The 24,374-nt window shown below is 41.4% G+C and overlaps 1 protein-coding gene across 8 annotated transcripts in view; it reads left to right on the top strand.

Annotated features, from left to right (window-relative positions):
* Positions 1-24,374, top strand: part of FGGY (FGGY carbohydrate kinase domain containing) — a 148,109-nt gene that overhangs the window by 70,747 nt on the left and 52,988 nt on the right. For all 8 annotated transcript variants that reach the window (XR_003570671.1, XM_027879032.1, XM_027879030.1 and 5 more), the window contains 2 exons: positions 19,363-19,470; positions 22,692-22,753. Coding sequence is in view for 7 of the 8 variants with exons in the window: in XM_027879032.1 (XP_027734833.1) it covers positions 19,363-19,470; positions 22,692-22,753 (170 nt within the window). In the remaining variant the exon portion in view is untranslated. The remainder of the gene's footprint in view (positions 1-19,362; positions 19,471-22,691; positions 22,754-24,374) is intronic.

Here is a 24,374-nt window from a genome sequence, read left to right as displayed (position 1 = left end):
GTTTAGGGCTGGGACTCATCCCTGCAGGTTTGATCCGTGGGTGTTCCTTTCCAGTGGTGGATACTCACAGATGACTTTTCTGAGTGGGCTGCTTCCATCGTGTTTTGCAGACGGGGTCTCTGGGCTCCAGCACCCACACTTAGCTTTGGAACTTTTTAGGAGACTTTCCCTGTGTAGCCATGGTGACTGCACAAAATGTGTGTGTAGTTTCTCCCAGCAAAATAGCAGCAGGTTTGAGGCCCTGAAATAGGAGCTCTCGTGTCACTCCTAACTCATAGTTTGCAAGGGTCTAACAGACATGCCCTGACTTCTGGGAATAAGGTAATTGGTTTCCCTAAAAGCCTGCCTTGTTGCCAGTGTCCTAGGGCTTTATGGGATATTTAAATGTTTCAAATTTTTTTTTTTTTTTCTGAAACCTTGATGTGATCAGGAGGATTTCAGGCTCAGATATCTGTATTCCCATGTCCCAGCCCCAAAGAGAGGCGTGTTTGCCCTTTTGCAGATGTGTAAGACCACCAAGAATTGAGTTAACTCTCAGATGCAAGTTAGCAAAAGCTGAAAAGTAACAGGGACAAGCAGTGTGACAGGGGACTTGGACACAGAAATTTTCCAGTATTCCTTGCAACAAGTAATCTGGCAGTACTGCTGCCTCTGTCAGGTTTTAAACCAAAACAGGGTTGATTTAGACTAGATCTTAGGAAGAAAGTTTTTACAGTGAGAGTGGTGGGACACTGGCACAGGTTGCCCAGAGCAGCTGTGGCTGCGCCATCCCTGGAAGTGTCCAAGGCCAGGTTGGACAGGGCTAGTGGGATAACCTGGGATAGTGGAAGGTGTCCCTGCCCACGGTGGGGGGTTGGAATGAGATTGCTCTTCAAAGATCCCTTCCAACCCAGACTGGGACCTTCACGCAGGACAAGGAGAATGTGCACACAGAGCTGCAGGATCTTCTTTTGCACCACCCTATCTTCTCTTTTGTTTATATTTTGTGGTGAATCTCAGTTAGAGATCAGTGTTCTGCTTTGCACTTGTCCCAGAACAGTTGTACCATCATGAAATTATTTGTTGTTCTTACTCGAAAACTTTTTGTGATTCACAGCTGAAGGAATTAGCCAGAGCATCTTCCAATGGGTACATTATCTGGCCTATTTTCAGCTTACTGAGTTGGGGAGGGTGGGTTCTGAATTTTATGGTATTTTGAGTCTCAAATACAGAAGGTTTGTGTTATTTCTTATCCAGAGTCTCTGATATTTTTTTCTATCTTCATCTGGGGATGTGGTCTGTGTTCTTCTTCAGTCATTCCTTTTTTATCAGCTCTCAATACTTCTTTGGGGGGATTATCAGGGAACCATTTCAAGTTTAGATGTAGTCTCTTTTGCATTTGTTTTTGTTACTTCTGGAACTCTTGGCATTGGGAATGGACTCACCTGGCTTGATGCACAGTTCTTTTTTCCCCAGGCAATATTGTATATGTGGTTTGAAGTGTATAATGTAGTCATTTTTTAAATTGAAGAGGGACAAGCAATTTATCTTCTATCTTTTCAGATTTACTGTATGTTCTAAAAGACAGAGCAACTACACAAACAGCAAAATGGGCAGATCATTTTGCTGTCCAAGTGTTTACTATTTATAATTTCAGGAAGAATATCCCATACTCTATTTCACTAAGCCTAACCAGCCTTTGAGTGCTTTCTGCTAAAGGAATTTCAGCCCACTTTGCTTATTCTAAATTTGTTCATTTGATTCTCGTGATGACTGGCAAACACAATAGAGCTTCTTTGCTCCACAATATCCGCCCGAGCTGCCAGCTTTGTTCACACAAACAGAGTGTAGAGCACGTTTCCACCCCCAAAGCATGCACAGTACGTGTCCTTTGCAGTACATCCTGGAGAGGAGACTGCAGAGACATGCTGGCTCAAAGTGTTCTCAGAGCCTGATCTCTAATCTCGGTGGGAGCCAGACCAGCAAGTGCATTCAGTGTATTTTGGCTCTGATACGAGAGTCTCCTCTTCAGAACATGCCACGTTGTTAAAGCAGCAGACTTTGAGTAATCACCGCACAGGGACTCCTCAGCTGCTGGAAATCATCTGTGATGAGAGGAAAGCTTGCAGGGGCTAAGTGGGCTGGTAGTTGCTTTGCCAGCTCCGTTTGATCCAGCGGGATGGCACCGGGCAGTGTGTTTGGGGAGCGGGTCGGAGCACTCCAGCCTCGCACGCCTCCCTCCCGCGGGACACGCATCCCTCACACGGAACGTGCAGTCTCCGGGGGGACAGGGCCAGCAGCCCAGGGCAGCACATCCCGGTGCCAACTGGCTGTGACCCAGGGCTTAGCAGAGGCAGCAATTTGTCCTTCTCCTGACCAGGGGAAAGGGGCTGGGTTTGGGAGGGTCAGGCGAGCAGGGAGGAGGGGGAGGAATGCAGGAGGGAAAAAATAAAAACAAAAGCAAACCTAGTGAAGGTTGGGGCAGCCTGGGCATGTTTGTGAAATGATCTGTGTGAGCTTTAGGGAACTGATAAGTGCCTGCCCTCTTGCTTTTTTAATATTCTTGTCTTCTGTAAGGCCTGTTCTGCACGTGAGTCACAGAGCCAGTGTCTTTCGAATGGGAGAAATGACTGTCTCAAGAACCTCTCCCTCGCTCTGTCCTCGTTCAGTTCAGTCCTGCTCCCTTCTATATTGATTTGGCAGCAGTCACAGTGCTGACTTCCCAGCTAATGAAGACGTTTTACATTGAGGGAGGGCTGTGTGAAATGAAAACCACATTGACTTCATGACTCTTGTTGCAGGTTCTTAGTGTATACAGATTTAGCCTTATGAAGAAAAGGTCACAGAGCCTATTTAGGTGCCTTTTCAGCTCATGGCCTTAGAAGGGTTATATATGCATAAAATTGCCACCTTCTTTTACTTGTCCCTCAAAGAACTCCTCCACACCCTTTTTTTAATGAAACTGTCTCGTTCCATGTTCTTGCATCCTCAGTTTCAAAAAGAAACAAACACAACTGTAATATCCCCTTTGCTGGCATTAATTTGCCCTTGTATGCTTTGCTTGCTTTGTTTTGTTTTTAAAAGGCAAGAAGTAAAATATTTTTGCTAGCAGGGCATATAAAAGATTGTTGCTTTTCTGACCTCCTTATTATATTAATAAAAGCTAGGAAGACTTCAGTAGTGGTGGGAGATCATGTGCAGGCAGCCTCCAAAACCCAAAGCACTTACTTGCAGAACTAGTAAACCACAAAGCTTAAGATCTTGAAATGTAAATAGGAAGTTGGAGAGTTTACATTAGAGCCAGCAGTGGTGAGTCTGTACAATGTTTATTTCTGCTTGCCTCCCAGCCTTTCCTAAAGCTTGGCAGAGATGAAAGGGAGGCTTTCTCAGCGAGTTATTAAAAGTTTTTGTTATGAGCAAGATTCCTTTGTTCCTGGCCTGACATAATTCAAAGCTCAGGTATGTCTTGGTGACAGGGAGAATGGGACGTTCCTATTTAGTGTGTGCCTGTTCAGAGACATCAAAGATTTGCACCCCAGTGCTCTCCTGGTAATCAACCTGTGCAGGGCAATGTATGTGAAAGCAATTTAATCTCTATTGCACATAAACTAGATAAAGCTTAGTAACGTTCCCAAACACTGTACATTCAGCTCCCCTTCCCTTTTGTGAACAGATCTTTTGAGTTCAAAGACTCAAGGGATAGATGTGGGCAGAGGGAATGCTTTGGAAAATACTCTGCTTAGAGACTCCATGAAGGCTTATTTTCCAGAGATGTCTCATTGGCATCAGTGAAAACTCTTGCTTTGAAAATTCTAGCACGGTGTGGTTACCTGCAAACTGCCCCATGTGACACAGAGCCATGGATTAGGGTGTCAGATTTAGGATACTGAGGCTTTAGAACACTTGCCCAGAGAAGTGGCTGACCCATTCCTGGAAGTATCCAAGGCCAGGCTGGATGGGGCTTGGAGCAACCTGGGATAGTGGAAGGTGTCCCTGCCAGTGGCAGGAGGTGGAGATAAGCTTAAATTTCCCTTGCAAGCCAAATCATTCCAGAATTCCATGTTTTTATGATTCTTTCTGCAGTGTCTTCTCTTTGGTGGTCTTGGTTTTTTTTGCGACAGTGAAGGGGTGAGACAGTAGGAATGTTCTTCCAGTTTTGTTAGATGATAGACAGAGGCACTTCATAGTAAAGTATGTTTTTAATTATCATTCCTTTAATTGCTGCTTTTACAAACTGCCCTATCCAGTGCTTTGGGAGTGTATGACATCTGAGCTGGAACTTTTGGCTTCTCTGTGTGTATTTCCTTTGTGTTCTGAAGTGACAGCATTTGCACACCACAGACGAGTATATTGCACTCTATGATAAACAATGTGGAAAGCAGAGATCTGTTTTCTGCCTCCTTGGATTTTCTATTGTTTTTGATACAAACACAATGGATATAAAGCCTTATGCTGGGCTTTTTCCAGGACAGTTAACAGGGCTCCTCTCCTGTTCCTCGCTCCCTTCCCTGTGTTTTGCCTTAGAAAGACTGAGAAAGGGAGACGGAGCTTTTCACATACTTACGTTGACACTGCTAAGATTTATCTGGTCTGGCTGCTGGAAGTCTTGGGCTGCCTAATTTGGGCCTCTCTGCTTAAAGCAGTGTGGGATTGAAGGTTACCTGTTACCAGATCTAGCCCTTGAGTCTGGCACCTTGCACCTTTATTTCCCAACTGTAACACCTGAATATTTTAATGGGGTTTGGGGGATTTTGCTGCTTCTGTTGTAGGAAGGAATTGTATTGGAGGAATCACATTGTATTATGTGATTCTGTGGATGTGACGAATTTGTCTTCGTTAATGTTCACATAACAGCATCACTCAGCTGTAGGGGACAGTACAAAGCAATTTAATTTTGATTTGCTGTCGGTGTATCAATATTCCCATTTTTGTTCAGGAAAGTCCAGCAGCAGCGGCGGCCTTTCATTGTAACACAAGATTTTTGGTTTTCCTTTTCTTTATTCTTCAAAGTGATGATATCAGATCTGACAGGTACAACACTCTCATCAAAGCTGCAGAAAACCAGATCTGATCACTCTCTCGACCCAGAAGGATGTATTAGCCTGAAGCCCAAAATCTTGAGCAAACCCAAGTGTCTTCCTGGAGTGTTCTGTTCCAAGGAGAGCTGGATAGGAGATTTTTCTCAGATCACAAGCATAGATACGTATAATGAATGACCCTTCCAGATTCCTTGTCTATCTTGGTTTTTGGGAGTAGACATGAATTTATTGAACAGCCTGCTTGCTCTGTTTTGTTCTCATGGTGAACAAAAAGGACTCAATTTTGTGCTCAATAACTTTTCTTACAATAACTGTAAAATAATAACTAAAATATAAATTAAATGGGGTATGATAAGGGATTTCTTGGTCATTTTCTATGTTGTTTCTGGGCCTTAAAACAATTGAATGGAATTTTCAAGGGAATACAGTAATTGTATAAAACCCAGGAGTTTTCTGTTAGATTTAAATTTTTTGAATTAGCCATATTTGCAATGAGGAGTGTGAAAATTGGGGTCAAAATCCCAGATATTGTTCAGTGAGCTGGTTTGCTGTATAAGTCTGTCAGATTATTGCCTTTCCTTAGGGTACCCACTTGCAATATGAGCACAAAACTGAAGCTGTGCAGACAGGCATCTTCTGATGGAAGGGGGGGCTATTGGAGTGTGGGGTATTGAGGGCTTCATGGTCCAAGGGGGTGTAGATGCAATGGTATTTACTCTTCTTAACAGCACCAGTTCCCCCAGTCAGGCAAATTCCTTCAGTATTTGGGCTTTATCCTCCCACTGAGACATTTTCCCCCTCCATTTCCAATTGTATTCATCGTCTCATGAACAAGTAGTTCTTCATCGAAGTTTCTTGTTGCTATTCCAGCTGTGCATGGGGGAAGATCTTGGATGGGGCACGTTTTATTAGGGAGAAACTAAATCTCTCCTCATATAATCATTCTGGAAGCAAAACTGGGAGAAGCATTAAGTGCTGCTTCTCTCCCAGTGTCAGCTGGGAATCTCAGTTTGTGCTGAGTTCATTGTTTATAGCTGGGGGTGAAGGCCTGAGGTCCCCTCTCACTGTTTACTCTGGCCTTGGGAGTTTGTCTCAGTAAGTAAGGGCTGAATAAACACCGAGTAAGGTTCTCAGGATTTACCCTTTTAGTTATTCAAATGTTTAAAAATATGTTTAAAATAGTGTGTGAATGCATATCCCATACGATGTAAATCTGCTTCCAAGCTCAAGGGTATTGCAGGAGAACCTGGAGGTGATACTATTGTTGATAGTGGCCTTCACTGATATAGAAGGAACACTTAGCTAATGGTGAAAAAGGAAAATAAATCTCTAAAATGAACTGTATTGGATGATAAATAAATAAGAAAGTCCTTAAGGTATGTGGGAAGGGCATCCAGAGTAGATAAATACACCAGACCTCGTTTGAAAAGAGTTTGGTTCTCCTTAATATTTCCCACTGAGTGAGGTAAGAACTGCAGGTTTGGAAGAATGATTCTTCCTGCCAAAATAATAAGTTTATATGCAACCCCCCCCCTCGATTTTCCTGTTTAAATGCCACCTCTGAGATTTCTTTCCCGCAGCTCGTATCTTTCTACAGTTTATCAGCTTTTTGGGGAAAGGTCAGTGCTGGGAAGCTCTTCTGTAGACACCCCCTGTACTGTGCTGGCCCAGCGTGTCCCACTGCTCTCTGCCAGGCACAGTGAAAGGAATGGGCTTTCCTTGGACTGCACAGTTTGCATGAGGGTCTTGCTGGGCTTTTCTTAAATACCATTTGAAGCAGGAGTTTGTTTTGGTATTTGTGACACAGCTGTTCCATGAGCACAGTTCCCAACCTTCCAGGCTGGGATGAGGTCTCCCTGGTCTCCTAAAATGGGATAGTGCTGCAAGTAGTACCTGAGGCGTGTTTTTTTAGGAACCAGAACTGAAGTTAAAGGGTTGTGAGCTAAAGGAATAATTCTGAGACACTTAAAAAATTCCAATGTTCATGTAAGACTTACATTGATCTGCAAGTTGTCGTTATAGTAAATTCATTTTCTGATGCAAAAATGGAGCTTTTTACTGAGACGTAGCTAATGTTCATGAAAATGGAGTTTGTTTGCAATCTCAGTCACTTTTGAAGACTTGATTGATTGAAAGTAAGAACAGAAATTTGCTTGAACTTCATCTCGCTGGAGGCTGGGAAGACATTTTGGGGAAGAATTATTATATGTTTACTGTGTTCCTATGATCTTCCCTAAACACCTGTTCCTGCCCACTGTTAACAGGCTAGTGGGCTGCATGGATCTTTGGGTTCTGATTTTATTTTTTAAACTTGAGGAGAGTTAGTTCTTATTGTGATGAGCTTTAGGGATTTAATTTACCATAGCAGCCAAATTGTAGTGTTATAAAGCACAGATTTAAAATGGCCTGCAGTTGGTTGTCTGTGCTGGAAGATTTATAATCTTCACATAAACTGGCATTTTGTGACAGTGAGTATCTGTCATTGGAGGAGAAGTAAAAATAAATGGGTGGTGTAAATTGTAGCTCGTTTGAGGCCCTGTATCCCCTGTGAGCTATTGTTCTGAGAGGCACAGAAGGAACTGCAGTGAGTCATGGAGCAGCACTGCTGGAGAAGGGGACACAGCAGCATCTCAGAAAGGACACAAGTAGAAGCCGTGGTGTAACCAGACAACCTCTCAGTCCATTTATCAAAACACTTGTAGTTCCCATTTCAAGGAAGGCGACACAGTAAATATGAGGAAAAAAAAATTAAAAGGTTAATCTGTATATCTGTATCCAGACATTTCACTAAATAAAACAATAAAATAAATCAATGCAGGACTGCTGGTGCTTAAGTGCTTAGCAGAAAGCATCTGAATCCATCACAAACGGGGGTGCTTTTTTTCTGGTTTGGATCTTGAAAACAACTTAACAGATTAAAGGCCTTTTTTTACCAAGTTATGTAAGAAACCTTGACCTTTGGGAATACAAAGAAAAGGACGATCTGCTACTGTGTGTCTGCTGTGTACTTTCCCAAGCTGAAACATAAATATGCTTAGTGCTAATGGATTCTGATAAAAAGCAGAAGTAAATGTATGGGAACATTTAGGCTTGGAAGAGTCAAAATTCACTGAGTGTAAGGGTTTTTTTCAAAGCTGAGCATTCAGTCAAGGTCCCTGATAAGACATTGGAAGTTTCTGCATCTCTTATTTAGACAGATGGAAATGGTGGACACTGAATGAGTCTGGAATAATTACCCCAGAATTCATTCTTATTTAACTTCTTCCAGAGCTGAAACTCTCACATTGTTCCAGGCTTAGTTCCAAGTTTGCTTCCTGGAATAAACACAGGAGGTTAAACTCATACAAGGAACATACAAGGAACACAAACTTAACAGGAGTGCAGATTTTCTTTGAGGACACCGGTATTGTCTTTTCTGTGTCCAGGGACAGCAAACCCAGGGATGGTTCCAGAGACAGTTGCATGTGCTTAGGCTTCTCTCTGCTCCCATTGTGACCTCCTGGAGACCCATCCTGTAAATATCTCTGACTAATCTGACACCACTCTCTAGACCCTCCTGGCCTCTCCCTGTACCAATTCAGAACCTGTTTGACCCACTTGCTCCAGCTGCTCTCTGGGGATGGTTCCCTGTTCTTTGATTCAGTGTCTCAGCCATCTGACAGTGCCTCATTAAACCATTCATTCTACAGAACAGCATCATTTCTCTACAAACAAAACAAACTTATCCCTAACACCTTTTAATTTATGGTAATTTTTAGAAGATCACCCGTTGGAGCCCAGGCAGCCCCCCCATCCCAGTGGTCTCAGGTGTATTTTTCTATCACCTTGGTCTTTTTCCCTGATGCTCAATTTGAAGGATCGATTTTACTGCTCACATTTTTTGTTCATTGGTTTCAGCTCTACCTCAACAGTGCTCAGGGCTTGCCTCTTTACGACAGGAGTCTCAGGATGCAGCTTTCCAAGATGGTAGAGCTCCCTCAGCCCAAGCTACTGTTCTCTTCCATCACGTGTGAGGTTCATGACCCTGATTCATAGATGTGACTCAGGGTTTTTTGATGCCTTGTGGGTGGATTATACCCACATGAATGGAAACCTGAGAGTCTGCTGCCCACAGGGGTTCAATCAAGTCATCACTCATGGTTAGGAGATCACTGGAAAAAGATCCTGTAGAAGGTTGAGAAGTTTGTGCCTATTCCACAGTATTGATTTTTGTAATTCCCCTCTCTAATTGTTCACCTCAAAGTGGCCTGTTGGGGTGGTTATTTAATATTCCTGATACAGGTGTCATTAAGCCCTGCTCCTCTTCTAGCTTGTGTTTTTAAGTGGCCAACTTTCAACCACTCATGTCCCATTACAGCTTCCATCTTTTCCACACAGCAGCCAAATTTCAGAAGGAACTGGAGCAGGACTTGAGGAACACGTTGTTCAGATGTGGCCCTCTCAGCCTCTGTGGCCAGAGTGCTCCTGGGTAAAGATAAGGTGAGGTGGCTGAGAGGTGCGTCACATACAACCCTTCTTTGGCACCTTTATTCCATGGTGCATCATCTGCTTTCAAACGGTGGGTCATGGATCACATGCTCGTGATATCTCGAATCCTCCTCACAACTCTGTCCTGTGGCATGGAGAGAGATCATGAGAATACAGGTTGTACCTGTCTTTTATGAAAAAGTACCTGGAGGGGCAGGTCTCTGTGTACAGCTGGGAGAAGATTTGATGGGAAGGAGCTGCAAGGACACTGCTGGCAGCCTTGTGGGAGTTTGGTGGCTACTGTTGTACGTGGTTTGGATTTCAGCACCATTTTTGAACTAGAGCACTCAGTCTTTGATCTCTCCTCACGAGGAGAAAGTTAATTGGGAAGGTTTAATGCTGCCTTAAATGCTGTGAGCCGAAGACTTTCTTATCATTGAGTTTCCATGCCTTGATGAGGTAGGCAAAATGTAATGAAAATAAAATATATACTCACCCTATTTGTTTAATCATGCCTGAAGTTTTCTTCTCTCTGCCTGTCTGTCTCTCGTTTTACTAACATATTTTCCTGGCTGAAAAAGAAATGTATAAAAATACATTTTTTGGCAGAGAAGTGATATTTTTTAAAAATCTCAGTTTTAAAATAGATAATAGTAAGGCCAAAAAAAATGAAGAGCATTTTACTTCCAGTATAATTTTTTTCCTGTTTTTATTTTCTGCTTCAGAATTTGGAATTTTGAGTGCAAAGGGAGGAAGTAAAAAGTTTACAGTAGGAGAGGTAGGTATTAGCCTTGCACTCCATTTTCCCCTAGGGAAATTATAATTTTATAAATTTATAAATTATAAATTTATAATTTTATAATGTGATTTTATAATGTGAAAAAGAATGTTCTATTTAAAACGAGTATCAGTTGTCCAGCTTTGCTGGTTAATGTTTGAAGCTGATTCCACTGCATGCTTCCTTCGTAAGGTCGGTATCAGGAAAAAAAAAAAAAAGTGAAAGTAGAATTTTAAAATCCTGTTGTACGATCAAGTAATAAGAGCAGAGGCAGATGAAGAAATGAACTGAGTAATCTCTAGTGTGTGTTTGCACGGTGTCAGCAGCTCAGAGCAGCACTCCTGGCCCTGGTTTCCTGTGGAATGTGCGAGGACTCTGGGATCTGTCACACGATACACCACAGAAGGATGATGAGTAGAGGTGGTTTTGCTGGGCAACTGACCTGCTAGTTTGGCCCATAATAATTTATTCATGTGGCTGTACCCTGAGACATCCTAATACCAAACATACCTTGGGCTGAAAATTGATGCAGCATATTGAAAAAAGGCAGAAAATATCCACAGGCAGCTCAGATGAAGAGGTTGGACCTGGCTGCTGTCAGAAAATGGGCCTCCATGCAGAGGTGTAGGGGGGGTCTGTGCTGTGTTTAAGAAGATCAGTGAGTTAGTTGAGTCCCACAGCACCCACTCACACAAGTCCAGCCTGTGACCTCTTCTTGCATTCCCTGCTCTTGGCAAGAGTCTGATCTGTTACGTTTTTAAAATGGAGCTGAGTACAACTGGGGTGTCTTTTTGCTAAATTTGATTTTTTTTGTTATTGTTATCAGTTTTAAACAACATTTTAGCTGATGTGTTTTAACTCTTTTAAGATCTATTATCTTCTGGGTGAAAGGGGGAACCCCCAAACACTGCCTTATATTTCTGCTGGTGGATTAGTTTTAAAGCTCTAAATGTTTGAGTATGTGCTCATCTTCCTTGGTGAGGAGTATGTCTAGTCAAGTCATTCTTCTCCTTCTTTCTGTCCTCCTCTTCCCCCTTCTCCACCTCTTTTTCCTACTCTTCTTCCTTCTACCTTCTTCTCTTCTTCTTCTTCTCTTCTCTTGAGCTGTTGGTCCAAATAAATTTCTCTTTATACCAATAAATATAAACTAAATACAACTTGAATAACTAATATTATTGTGAGTCAACCTATTCTTTTATTAAAAATCATAAGATTTAAACATTTTTCAAATACCTTTCCTTATGTAGCCTTGAATAAAAATCTCACCATGCAAATGTTTAAAAAACTGAGTGAAGTTTTACTCAAATTAGTTCTTGTTAGATATAGAGCCAGGTTTTGCAGTATATAGTCCCAACACGTAACTCACCTGAAATATTTTCAGAGATGAAGCAATCAAGTTTCCCTAGGAGTGTAGTTTCTTTACTGGGTATTAATCACGTACCTTGTTTGGGCTCCAGTTTGTAGACCAGTTAATGTTTGATGGAGAATTTAGAAAATTAGAAATAGTTCTGCGTGCATATAATTCACATTTTGCTGCCCTTCTCATATGCGTTACTGTTTCTAGTAAGAGGTAACAGTAGTCCCTAAGAACCCACTTGTGTCTCCTGGTTTTAGGTTGTACCTGAGTGTTTTGTCTGGGAAATAATGAACACAGGCGTTGAACAGGGATATGAGCTCCAAACCATCATCAGAAATTTCAGATACCAGTCTGCATTTGATGCATACTCTCTGTATGTTTCTAATTCTGGTAATTTTTACTTAAACCTGTTCCTGTGGTTGTGAATGGTTTGATTTTAGCATGACAAGTTTGTGATATTATCAGTTTCAGAGTAAGCAGCAAAAATAAGATCTTTGTTTCTATATTGTCACCCACCTCCTTTGTGGGGAGCTGCACTGGGATCCTTGCCGAGCTGAAATGTGCTGGGCTTGGGTTCTTACTGCTGTTGTGGTGGGTAAATAAGCAATATCAATACAATTAGATTTTCTGGTTGTAAGCTCTCCTCCAAGGCCTCTCACACCAGTGGCCTCGGGTCCTGAGGGCTCAGGAGGCACATGTGGCTCTGCCAGAGCTCCAGCCCTGCCAGCAATTGCCCTTCACCCTCATCCTGTGAGCCAGTGAGGGGACATGGGGGACATAAAACACGGCTGTACTGCAGCCAACACAAAAGAAACCAACTTGGGCAAAAAAATAATACTGAATACATGTTTCTGTTTCAACTTCCCTCCCACAGACCACTCTCTGGCCATAAGTTTATGCTCTGGGCAGTGCCCAGAACCCTTTGATTCTCTTGTGAGTGTTTCTGGTTTGGATGGTATCTGCCTTTCTATCTGCCTCTTTCAACCTTGTCTGGCTCCACAGTCAGAAATCTTATCTTGCAGTATCTTGTGCTGCAAAAATACTGCCTGATGGCTTTGAATATTGTGTTTTTGTTGTTACACAACCTTGATCGACATAGGTGGAGAATTTTGTTCTGCTTTGATTCATTCTGTTGCCATTCTCAGAGCAAAATGAGATTCACTAAGGCTTAAAAATTTTCCAGGTCTCTGTGGCATAGCCTTGGCAATGAGTGATGGGATGCATATTCAGCAAGGCATTTATGGAAGTGTTTTGTGTCACATAAGCCAGAGTTCTTCAACTGGATGTAAACAGGTTACCAAAACCATCCGTGGGTGGATGTGTTCAGGCAGAACCCCGGAGTCCATGTTCTCTCTCTATGTTACCACTCAAGTAAATTCCATGCTGCCAGTGGGATAAAGTGAGCTCTGTGCAAACATTTTTGTGGCCTCATCTTAATATCATTGCAGAGTAAATCTGTCACCGTGGATGGCTCAGGGGATGCCAGCCTGTCACATGGAGCAGAGCTGGGTGACGTGCCACCACAGGCTGTGCAGCTGCATAGCAAACTCATGATGGGCAGGTACCTCAGCTTAAAATATAAGCAAATAAATTGCTGGTAGTGGATGACCTATAGTAATTGGAATATTAATAAATTTTAATTTCCTTTGTGTTCTGAAGTCCATTTCTTGTGTTCCAAGACCTTGTTTTCTTAAATACATTTTGCATCAGGCTAAAGCTGAGATGCTGTTATGTGTTTAACATGTAATTATAATAAACATATTTTAAGAAGTTGACTGTGTGCACCATAGGTTTAATGTAGAGAATTGCCTCCAGAGTTACAGGGAACTCTGCTTAGTTTTAAACCCATTTAGTGCTTGAGAAATAATGCCAGGATGGCAATTTTAGAGTAGGCATCAGTTCTCTGAAAATACAATTTCATGCCCCAACTCCACCCCGTTAATATAAATGCCACCAGCAAGTGCAGTTATTAAATCACACATTCAGTAGCTATTATTATGACCTAAGTTTGAACCAGAAACCTAGAAATGAAACATTCTTGGGTTTCCCTTTGAATGCTTTCTTTTTTTTATGAATCTCTTTCATTCTTTGTCAGAGAGTTGGGGTCAAGGAGCTATATAAGACCCATCTGTCAGTAGAAGCAAAATGATACAGTTTTCTTAATACAGGATTTTATGCATCGATGTAAAGCTCCTGACCTGAATGAATGTCAGTATTCTCAATCCACAGTCAGTCAGAAACTTTGAAAGTTAAAAGTCAGCAGAGAAGTTAATGAAAGTATTTGACTTGTCACTGATCAAAGTGCCGAACTGCAAAGGGCATTTATTAGTTGGTGACTGATGCGGTGCTTTTCCTTGTTTCTTTCCCTGCTCTCCATTAATATCTTAGATCTTTTCTTCATACCTGTCTTAGCCTAACAAAAGCAGCTGTTATTTTGAATTTCTGGCTATAGAAGCTGATAAGTGAGGTGATTTTCAAACAAATTTTCTGACCTAGCTTCTCGTTAGCAAATGGTTCCTCTAAAAAAGTTGTGATAGTAGAATGAAGGTTTAATTTAGCTTTCATGTAAGCGAGTGTAAGTCAAGAAGAGTTCAGCAGAAATCTGATTTTCTGTCTCTGTAAGTAAATACAGAATCTGATAGTGATACCAGAATGCTGCCAGACCTCAGAGACACAATACTGGAAAGCAGAAATGAAAATGGCACAAGATGGATACAGCAGTGTTCCCTGTTAATATAAAGATTTACTTTTCAGGTAATAGCAGATTCTCTGTCAGTGTTACTGAAGGAGTTTGTGCAAGCCTACACCAGCAACAGATGGTGTCATCTAAGGAAGAAAATTCTGCTGAAATTCATGATTCTCTAAACCTGCTCTTGCCAGTGTGGTGTGTTTTATTTTATCTTGTCTCTGATTGCCGTAACATTTACATAGTACTGAGGAGGAAACACAAGCATGTGCCTGATCATTATGGCTAGTCTGGCAAAACAAAGCTGAGTAAAATAAATCTCCCACTGCCACTTGCTCATTTTATGGGATGGCTGGATGCCTGGGAGATGCTCCTCTGTGAAGGTCTGTGTTCTGTTCCATCCTTGAACCAAATGACAGTCCTGAAAGCTGAACTTACTTTGGATTGGAGGCACTGGCTCCCCTGATTCACTTACAGGAGCTCTGAGTTAGCCTGTCTTGCTTTTTTTCTATGGCTTTAATAATAGAAGTGACTTTTTTTGCCTCTTTTTGTTCTAAGGGGAGAGGCAAGTGGGAAGGACTAAAATTAATTAAATACATTACAGATCTCATATTAGTTCCATTTAAGCAGGTCCTCTCATACTTTTGCTTAGTTCTATACTGTTTTATATATTTTAAAGACATTTTTCATTTCTGTGGGCTGCCAGATGTACTGCTGATACCTTCTGATCTGAGGTAGTTTGACACTGATTTTCTTAGCACACGCCAGGGTTCAAATCTGGTCTGTAACCCATCCAAATGATCTATTCATAACAAAAAGTGCCTTCTGGCACTTGCACCACAGCTGAATATTGTTAAACTGAATTCATCATTTCATTTGTTTCTGATTGCTCTACAATGTTTACATATCTTACATATTAGTATGATCTTTTATAAAGCACATGCCGAGGTTAAACCCTCCCAGACAGAACTTTATTTCCCTTCCTCTCCCTTTCAGAAGGTGTTCAACTCTTTTCCCCTTCAAATGAGCAGGAATCTTGGAACTGCTTAATGCTCATTTCATCTGAAATGATGGGGCTGAGCAAGTAGCAATGTGTGTGTTGGGGAAACAGGGAAAGGTGACATTTTCTTGCACAAAAGGGGTTCTTTCTCATCGACAAATAGAGTAACTGTGAGGAGGAATTGCATGGCTGAGTATAATCCTTGGGTAAGTTGGCACCGTCACACAGGGGGACAACAGTCTCGGTGTGAACACGTTCAACTGAAGTATTTATAGATGCAGCTTTATGACTCAAAATGTGAATAAGTTCAGCTTCTCATCTCCAGTCTTCTAATTCCTGCTTCACTGTTGTGCAGAGATCGTTCTGAGGTCTAGCAGAGGAAATCCTCTCTGTGTTCAGTTTCACTCTATGTAAAAGATAATAAACATTAATATGTCTTGCAATAGGAGTGTGTCACAGAAGGAATTTCAGTTAAATGGAAGGCAGAAAATCTGAGGCTCCTTTTGAATTTGTATGTTAACTTCCATAGAAGGATGACATCTCTTATTTGCTTTCAAAATAAAAATCAATTGCCCATAAATCTAAAACACATGTTGTTTTTCTACTAAAAAGATTAAGGATTTTCTTAAGCTCATTAAAGGAAAAAAAAAGTAATGGCATTGATCCTCCTATATCATCATGAGAATGTCTGAAGGCAACTGAGAGCTATAAAAGAGACACTGTATTAGTGTAACAAAAATAGCCCTGAATCTGGCAAATTGTGCTTTTCTTCTGGGTTCTGTGGCAAACTTTACACTTTTTCTCCAACCTTACACTTATGTGTAGTCATGTGTTTTGGTGGGATTGGGTGGGATATATACTCAAACAGAATACGGACCTTTTGGTATGAAAATACAAATACCAGCTGCTGCATGGCCTGAAAGACTTAATCACCATCCAGATATTTCAAGGAAGGGAAATGGAAACCATTTGCTATTTCTTATGCATAGAGCTATGGAAGGATGTTCGCCCTGTCACTTCTCAAAGATTGTGTGTCTGTTTTGGGGAGAATGTTATTCCCATTTTTCTCACTTTCCTCATGCATCAAAACCCAGAGTCTGCAAAATGTGAATTAAACCCCTTAAGTTGAGAGGAGGAAATAGGAGATGTGATGATGCCCTATCATCACATAATGCATGATAACCAAGGTTCTTTTATTCCAGTTAAAAGTTCCCACAGCAAAAAAACTGATTACCAAGTACCCCACTGCCTCTGTCCATCAGTGTGGCAATTCCCAGTTCCCTTGTTTGCTCTGTTCATGTGTTGAAAGTTTGCTGGAATGTGAACAGACGGTACTTCAGTAGTAAGATGATAGGAAGGTCTCAGTGTAATTTGAGAGCAGCCAGCATGGAAATATCCTGTCCTGGCAAATTCCTGCGGGTGTCCTACGTACTAGGCCAGAAGTTCTGGCTGCAGGGAGAGTTTGGTCTTCTAATGAATCTAAACCTTTTGGTGTTATCAGACATAGAGGACAACTTGATAAATTATGGACTAATGATGGAAAAAAGGTGTTTTTTGTTTTTATTTTATAAAGTGTATTGTCCTTGATATTTAGACTTCCCCTGACTTCACAGAGCACCTTTATGCTTTCAGCGCCCTTTGGCTATTTATTTTTTCAGACTACACAGCTGTTGGATTTTAAGCTTGATCCATTTGGTGTAACTAGGTTTTTCCTTCAGTGAACTACAGAACACTGCAAAGTTTGCTGCATCAGAAATTTCCTGAGATAAGACTTCAAAATCCCAAGCCCCTTTTACCCTAAATGTTCCTTGTCACCTGTAGAGACATATGCTGTGTCCACAGCTATCGGATGGGAATGAGATGTTTGGGTTCTCCCCACACTTCCATCACCAGTTGGGAGCAGATACGGACGTGGTGTGTTCTCAGTAAGGCCAGTGATGTGGAATAGGTCTAAAAATCAGCTTAGTTTAGGATTTGCTTTTTCTTGCACTTCATTTTCTCATTGAAATTGTAAAAGAAGCCTTGCCCCATTGAGGTGATGAAAACTCAAAGCTGTATTAATTTGTAGTTTTAAGAGAAAACAAAACAAAACCAAATGTCTCCGCAATGTTTTTGACGTAGCTTCGTCCACTTCGAGTCATAAATGCCTTTTAAATTCAGTGCAGCTATTCTTGCTCTTTAATGGGTTTAGCCAGCCAAAATCTTGCACAGACACACAGACACGTGTGTGCACTTACATCTTTAGGGAAAGTAAGTCAGGGCTTTAGAGCTGATAAGGGAGAATCCAGCAACATTCCTGTACTTGTTAGATGCCTTCCTGAGAGAAATCACGATTTCTTGACACTGTACTGATGTATTTTGAGAAAAAAATTTTTGGTTTTTTTGTTTTCCTACTTAACTTCATGACAAGAATCAGCTGTACTGTGAGTTTATGGCTGGAGCAGACTATTGTTTGTGCAGAAACCTCCCTGCTGCTGTATTTACTAAACATGTGTGATGCACAAATGCCAGTAAACTGCATCTTGGAGCATATTCCCTCTTTGCTTGTAAAAACTGTCTTTAAAGTTTGGCCTGTTTAAATATACGGAGAATGTGCATCATGTTTAACAGGAACAGGCCTCAAAACTGTTTTGACATGAAATCCAGGCCTTACTGAATCAATAGCAAACCTTAAGCATCCTTCAATGGGTCTAGAAATTTGCTAATGAGGAGCAAGGTCTAAATACAAAAAACTTCATTGTTTCATTGACTGAGACCACTCTTTTTTGCTATTGCAGCATTGAAAACATACAGACTTGTTTTGTTATGGAATTAATTCCCTTGTTTCCTTCTCTGGGAGCAAAGCACCTTCTAGAAAACAACAGTTGCAGATTTAGCCATCCCATTGACATGGAATGGTGGGAAGTGCATCACGCATCATGTGGTGGTGCAGGACTGCACTGCTGTTCTCCTGAATATGTGGTCCTGGAAGAGAAAATATGAATCCTGCTTCCAAGAGAAGCCTGTGAGGGGATGTGACCTGTCTCCTCCAGCCCCTGCTGCAAGAATTCAATGTTCAACCAGTCAGGAATACACAACTAGGTTTTGGAGCAAGTACTAGGACCTCCTTTCATTCTGCTGACCCAGAATGAAAGTTGAGAAAGTCTACCTGGTCTACTGAAAGAGGAACAGCTTTAAAGGAGGAAGGAAAATGCCCTCCACCCTTATAAAGTGGTAATTTGCATCTTCTGAAGCAGAGAAAGGAAATGAAGCACTGTTTCCCACATCCTGAGCGGTCTAACCACTAAAATACTGTGTGGGGCAGCTGTCACTGTACACAGGGGGGTGTATTGGTGTGAACAGGGGCCTGTTGTTTCTGTAGGAGAGTGCTCAGATACCTGCCTTGATCTGCCTTCACGGGTGTGAAGGAAGGAGTGGTTTGTGTAAAGCTGAGCCTGAGTAAGGGGCACATTCTGATGTTAACCAGGCACATGTTTCCTGTTGGCCATACCAAGCACATCCCTGTTTGCCCAGCCCAGGTTTGCAGCTTCCACACAAGGCACCCAAGTCTCCTGGCAGCTCTGTGGGAGCACTGGAGCGCTGTCCTCTGGCAGCAGGATTCCCTCCCGATTCCTAACTCTGCAAACACCCATCACCAAGTACATTGTCTGTGTTTGCTGAGGGCAGTCAACAGAGCGTTGTATCCAACTGTTCATTCTAAATAAGGTGTTTTTCTGGAGAAATGAGGCAGTTTCCTTCTTCCTGTAAAATACAGCCCCGATTCCTGAAACTTCTTCCTTTCTGCTTGGCCAGGCCCAGCTGTGCTATCAGAGTGGGGACAGTTGTGTGATAAGTAGCTGCAGTTGTGTCATGTGAGCTAAAAATTATGTGATTGGAAGATCTCCACATTATCCTTGGAGTAAATCTCTACCTGTAGATCTCCATTCCTGTTGGTAACTCCTGTGGAGGAGAAGGAATTGTTTCAGTCTTGGACTCCAGGAGCTGCCAAGCATTAGTTGTGAAGTCCCTCCTTTGACAGGTAGTTTGACTCACGAGAGCTTTCTTTTGCTTTTACAGGTCAGTGAAAAACCCATTTTTGTTCCTGGTGTTTGGGGACCATATTTCTCTGCAATGGTACCAGGACTGTGGTTGAACGAGGGAGGTCAAAGTGCTACAGGAAAGCTGGTAAGTGTTTGGAGACACAGGCAGACTCCAGCATGGGAGGTCTGGCATAATTGCTGTCATTTGGGATAACTTCACTGTTGGTTCAGGCAGAGCTCTGCCTGAAGCACCTCTGTAAGATAAGGGGAGATACAGGCTGCTCAAAGCAATGAACAATTAGTTGATAGTTATGACTCCTACAAACGGTTCATTTGCATATGGATAAGGGATTATATACAGGGCGTGTCTTCCTTTTATGGTGGTGATGACAATTATTGTTATTATCTGACAGGCAAATAGGCTTCATTCTTTACTTCAGCGGGAGGTTGAGATAAAGAAAATTGCACATATTGTGTTACATAGATCAATTGTGCTCATTGATGGGCATAAGTTAAAGATGTATTTTATGGGCAGATAGTAATATAGTAACATGTTATCCTGTCACCTCAGTTCTTTCCATGAATACAAAGAGTCTAACAGTATTAGGCTAATTTAATTTACCAATAAAAAGTAAACTCAGGCTGGATTACCTAAAAAGTGAATTTTCTTACTTACAGGAAGTCAGAGCTAAAACACTGATGTCAAATTTAAAGAAAGGCAAGATGTATACAACATTTATTTAGGCTTGAGTCCAAAAGTGCCACCAAGATCTTCATGATTCCTCAACCGTGGAGCTTCCAGAGCTCCCCGTGTGTCTCCTTGGCCAGTCTGACAGCTCTTAGGACTGAGCTGCAAAGGCCTTGTGAGAAGCTGCAGGAGGCAGGCCCAGGCCTTGGGGTGTCCCCTCTAACCCCACCAAGCGCAGGCACGTTTGGTCCGTCACCAGTGGCAGGTGTAGCTGCTCTGACTCAGACCCAGCACCACCCACCTTTTTAAAAGCCTAGAGATGGGAGAACACGGCCAGGAAATAGGTTGGGACATCCCCTGCACTTACACGTTCCACATGGAACAGTCACTGAATGAGAAGCACAGATCATCCCAGACACACCCCAAGCACTGAGCTGTCAATGGTGTTCCCTCCTGTGCTCTCCCCTTGACCACGTCAGCTTGACATTCCTCTCTGTGTCACGGCTTCAGTGGGAGAGTCACCCCTCTTCCTCTCCTGCAGCCTTGCTTCCCATCCCACCTCTAGCCCATCCTTAGCCTTGTGGCTCAAAAATGCTCTTGCAGCAGGTGGGATGTGTGTTTTAATTTTTAATTGTGTGCTTTAAGTTTTTCAGGTCCAGATTGGGCTAGGACCAAAAAGTGTCTTCTTTTATAGGTAACTGCTACAACCAGAAATAAAACTAAATTATATATATAAAAAATACGTTATATTATGCATATATAAAATAATATACGCTCAAAACATCCCCATTTTAAAAGGAAAGTGGCAAATCTTGGGTGTTTCTTTGCAAGAACACTTTTGAGAGGGAAGTCTCTATCTGTTTAATCCAAAGCAGGTAAATACTCTTATCTAAGCCCTAGAAAGGATACAAAAAATCAGTGTTTTTTCTCAGCTGGCCCAGGATAGTTCCACACTTATAATGTACTGTGACAGTTAGGACGTTGGAAAAAGATTATTTAAAAAATCCTTTCTGTTCTAGTACCAGAGAACAAGATGTTCCTGAATCATTAAAGAAATTGCTGGAAAAAATGTATGGTCTTGTTAGGACCCATAGCAAAAGCCCTGGGAGGAAACAGTGCATGTGCTCTGTGTGGAGGATACAGGGCAGTCATTAGCTCTGTCATTTTAAAGCTGAAGGTTTTTAAGATCCTGCTTTCTCACACCTAAAGCCTTCTGAAAACAAACAAACAAACAAAAAGGATATGTTTGGGGTTCTTTTGATTGCTTGATCACCGACCCAAGGTTAATTACTTTCATAAAATATGAACAGTCTGTTCAGCTTTTTAAAAGTGGAGCTGATACACTTCCCTTTAAAAAGCTCTAATTAATTTTTTTTTTTAATACAGCTGCTGAAGAAATCCGTTGAGTCCAAATGAAGGATTAAGTCCTCTTGTTCGGAAAAAGCTTCAATTTTTTGTACGTTAGATGGGTTTTGCATTGGATTTTCAAAATTTATGAGAAGAAAGATATAGCACAACAGAGACAGAGGATGGCATGACATAATTAGAAACTGTGAAATAAAAAATAGCAGAAAAGGGTTTTTAGATGCATCCCTAATGTGGCCATGTCTTGAATTAAGAGCATTTAAATATCTAACTTCATAACTCCTGCAACTGTTTACTGTAGAAGTGTTTTCATGTGATGTTTATTTATAGATTTATTTCTGAATTTATGAGCTGCCCCTGTGTTCTGAGGGGATTATGCAAGATTGCAGAATTCAGGCCTGAGCTTTGTTTCTAATGCAGACACACATTTGAGTTCTGTCTGATGCCAATCTCAGGAAGAACAGGCATTATTTTCATTGAAATGTTCAGATGTGTTTGCTTCATTATATATTTTTCTACACTGGTTCAGGACTAGACTCATGCTGTTAAAAATTAAATAGTGATGTGACTTTCTGCCCATAGGTATTGCCAAAAATATTCAGTGCTCTTGAATAGCTCTAGTTTTGCCTCCTTAGCTTTTACTGTCATCTCTGATGGGATATTACCAAGAGGCCACAAAACCTGCTGAATTATTGTCTTAAAAGCCCATATTATTCTACCTGATACTTTGTTTTGTGAGTAATGGTAACCACTCTGGACTGAAAGGACAAGTTGATTTATAAATTCAGTATAACACAGAGCTTATATTGATCTTCTTTTATAGCAGTAATTGCTTCTCAGGGTATACATTTTGTTTCCTGTAGTGAATGTATGAAGCATCTATCAGGGTGACAACACACCTTGTGTTTTATTTCAACAGAGTGATACAGAAAGGTGTAGGGATTTGAGCCAAGGCGATGTTTCTGGTAGAATTCCAATGAGGATAAGCATGCAGGAGAATGGGAGAGACCAGAGGACATGCTCTCATGTGCTGTTGGAGACAGGAAAAACATCATCCTGTCACCTTGCTCCCCTGAGTGAGAAGCTGCACACTGAGCACTTTGCCAGTTTTTGGTGCAAGGTTGGATGATTTTCCTTGCTGTTCATAAGCCAAATCCTGAATGTCAGTGGTAGTTCTGCCATTGGCTTCACTAGGACTTAACACTTCATGAGTAATTTAGAAGCTCTCTTGTCTTTTTAAAGTTATGACACTTTTGCAGGACTGAAGTTTTAAGATGCAATCATCCTAAAAGTGTTGATTTTCTCTTTTTCAGATCGATCATGTGGTCCGAGGCCACGTCGCCTTCCCAGAATTACAGTCAAAAGCTGCAGCCAGGTCACTGTCCTTATTCCTTTATCACACACCTGCCTCACAAACTGATGACACAATGTGTTCCCAGCAGTGCTCTTACTCTGAAACAGGGGAATTAACAGTCTGATAGAGGCTTGGAAGTATTTACAAAGGCTTGCCACGTGATTGCTCAAAGATGAAAGCTTTAAACTCCCCTCAGATACCTTTGGCATATCAAAGTGGTGATATTAACTTACTGGTTTTCAGCTTTTCTGTCCAAGGGTATTTCTTGATTCTATAGCATCAGCCCTGTTCAGCAGACCTGTCTCTATGCCTTGGGCCAACAATGTGTCTTAATTTGTAGGTGTCACAACTAAGCTCCAAGGATGAGATACAGCTTCATTAGGATATGTTACTCAGTATTTTGGAAACAGTCGCCTAAAGGAAGGTACAGCCACTGCATGGAAAACTCCTGCATGGCAGCACAAATAGAACAGGGAAACCCAGGATGAATTTTCAGACAAAGCTCAAGATGGAGGAGTGACTTGGAGGTAACTCCAGGATTCCTTGAGCAGCAGGCTTTGGGCAGGGTGGAATTTTAGTGTGGTCTGCCTTAGAAGTGGATGAAGATGGTCCAGACGTATCTGTCAGGTCTGGACTTTGTCGAGTGGTTTTGGCTTGGATTCCTTTTAAGATGGTTCACATCACTCCCAGAGAGGTCTTAGCTGAACAGTTGGGCACATTGGATGACAATTTGATTCTCTTTTAATGTCTTTTTCCTCCTTAGATTAAAGAAAAAACCAGCAAAATTGGCATTTTCTCTTCTGTTTATCCCTCTGGTCTAAAAGACAAGGGTCAGTCCTAATACATATATTAAATATGTGCAGTCACAGAGTTATTTTCAGTCCTCTTATGGGGGATAAAGCTACCTGGTTTCTCTGGATGACCCTTCCATCCCTTGCAGGGCCCACTGTCTTACTTGTTTTTTAAGAACTTGTCCAGGGTTCCCAGAAATGTATTGGACTTCATTCAATATGAAACAGATTCATGCTTCCTAGAATTCTCTTTGTTGTTCTCTGAGAAAGGAAATCAGGAAATAAATGCATCTGTGTATGTTTGGAATAAAGATTGATCTGGGGCTTTTTCAGAATTTTGGCTTCCAGGCCGTTTTTCCAGTGCCCCATATGAAGCTCCAGCATAGGACAAACAGTTTAGTCTGTAATGCCAGGATAAACCTTTTTTGTTGTTGTTGTTGGAAAAATGCCTATAGAGTAACCTCCTTGATTCTGCTGGGTCTGATACTGAACTGACTGATCACAACTAATGCTATAGAGCAAAAACTTGGAGTGTGATGTGAGCAAGACTCTAAATACGGAATATTGGGAATAGAACTCCATGTTTTCTGAGGGTATGATGTCATAACTTTGGATTTGAGTCTCCTGCAATTACTAAAACTGTGGAGAACAGTATTGATAATAAGAGTTGTAATATTTTATTAAAAGAGTGATAGTATTTTATTAATTTGCTCAATGGAATTTTTGTAATGCTTTCCAGATATTACTCTACTAATGAAATGTTTTATAGCTATAAATTTAGTAAACCATTCACTTACTAATTCCCTCATCCCCTTTCTCCCCTTCCTTCTGAAATATCTGTTAAACTTAAA

The sequence above is a fragment of the Empidonax traillii genome, unplaced genomic scaffold (genome assembly GCF_003031625.1).
Source record: "Empidonax traillii isolate 1590-97213 ecotype Southwest subspecies unplaced genomic scaffold, ASM303162v1 scaffold50:size1795014, whole genome shotgun sequence".
Classification (NCBI taxonomy): Eukaryota; Metazoa; Chordata; class Aves; order Passeriformes; family Tyrannidae; genus Empidonax; species Empidonax traillii.
This window is presented reverse-complemented; position numbering and strand designations above follow the sequence as displayed.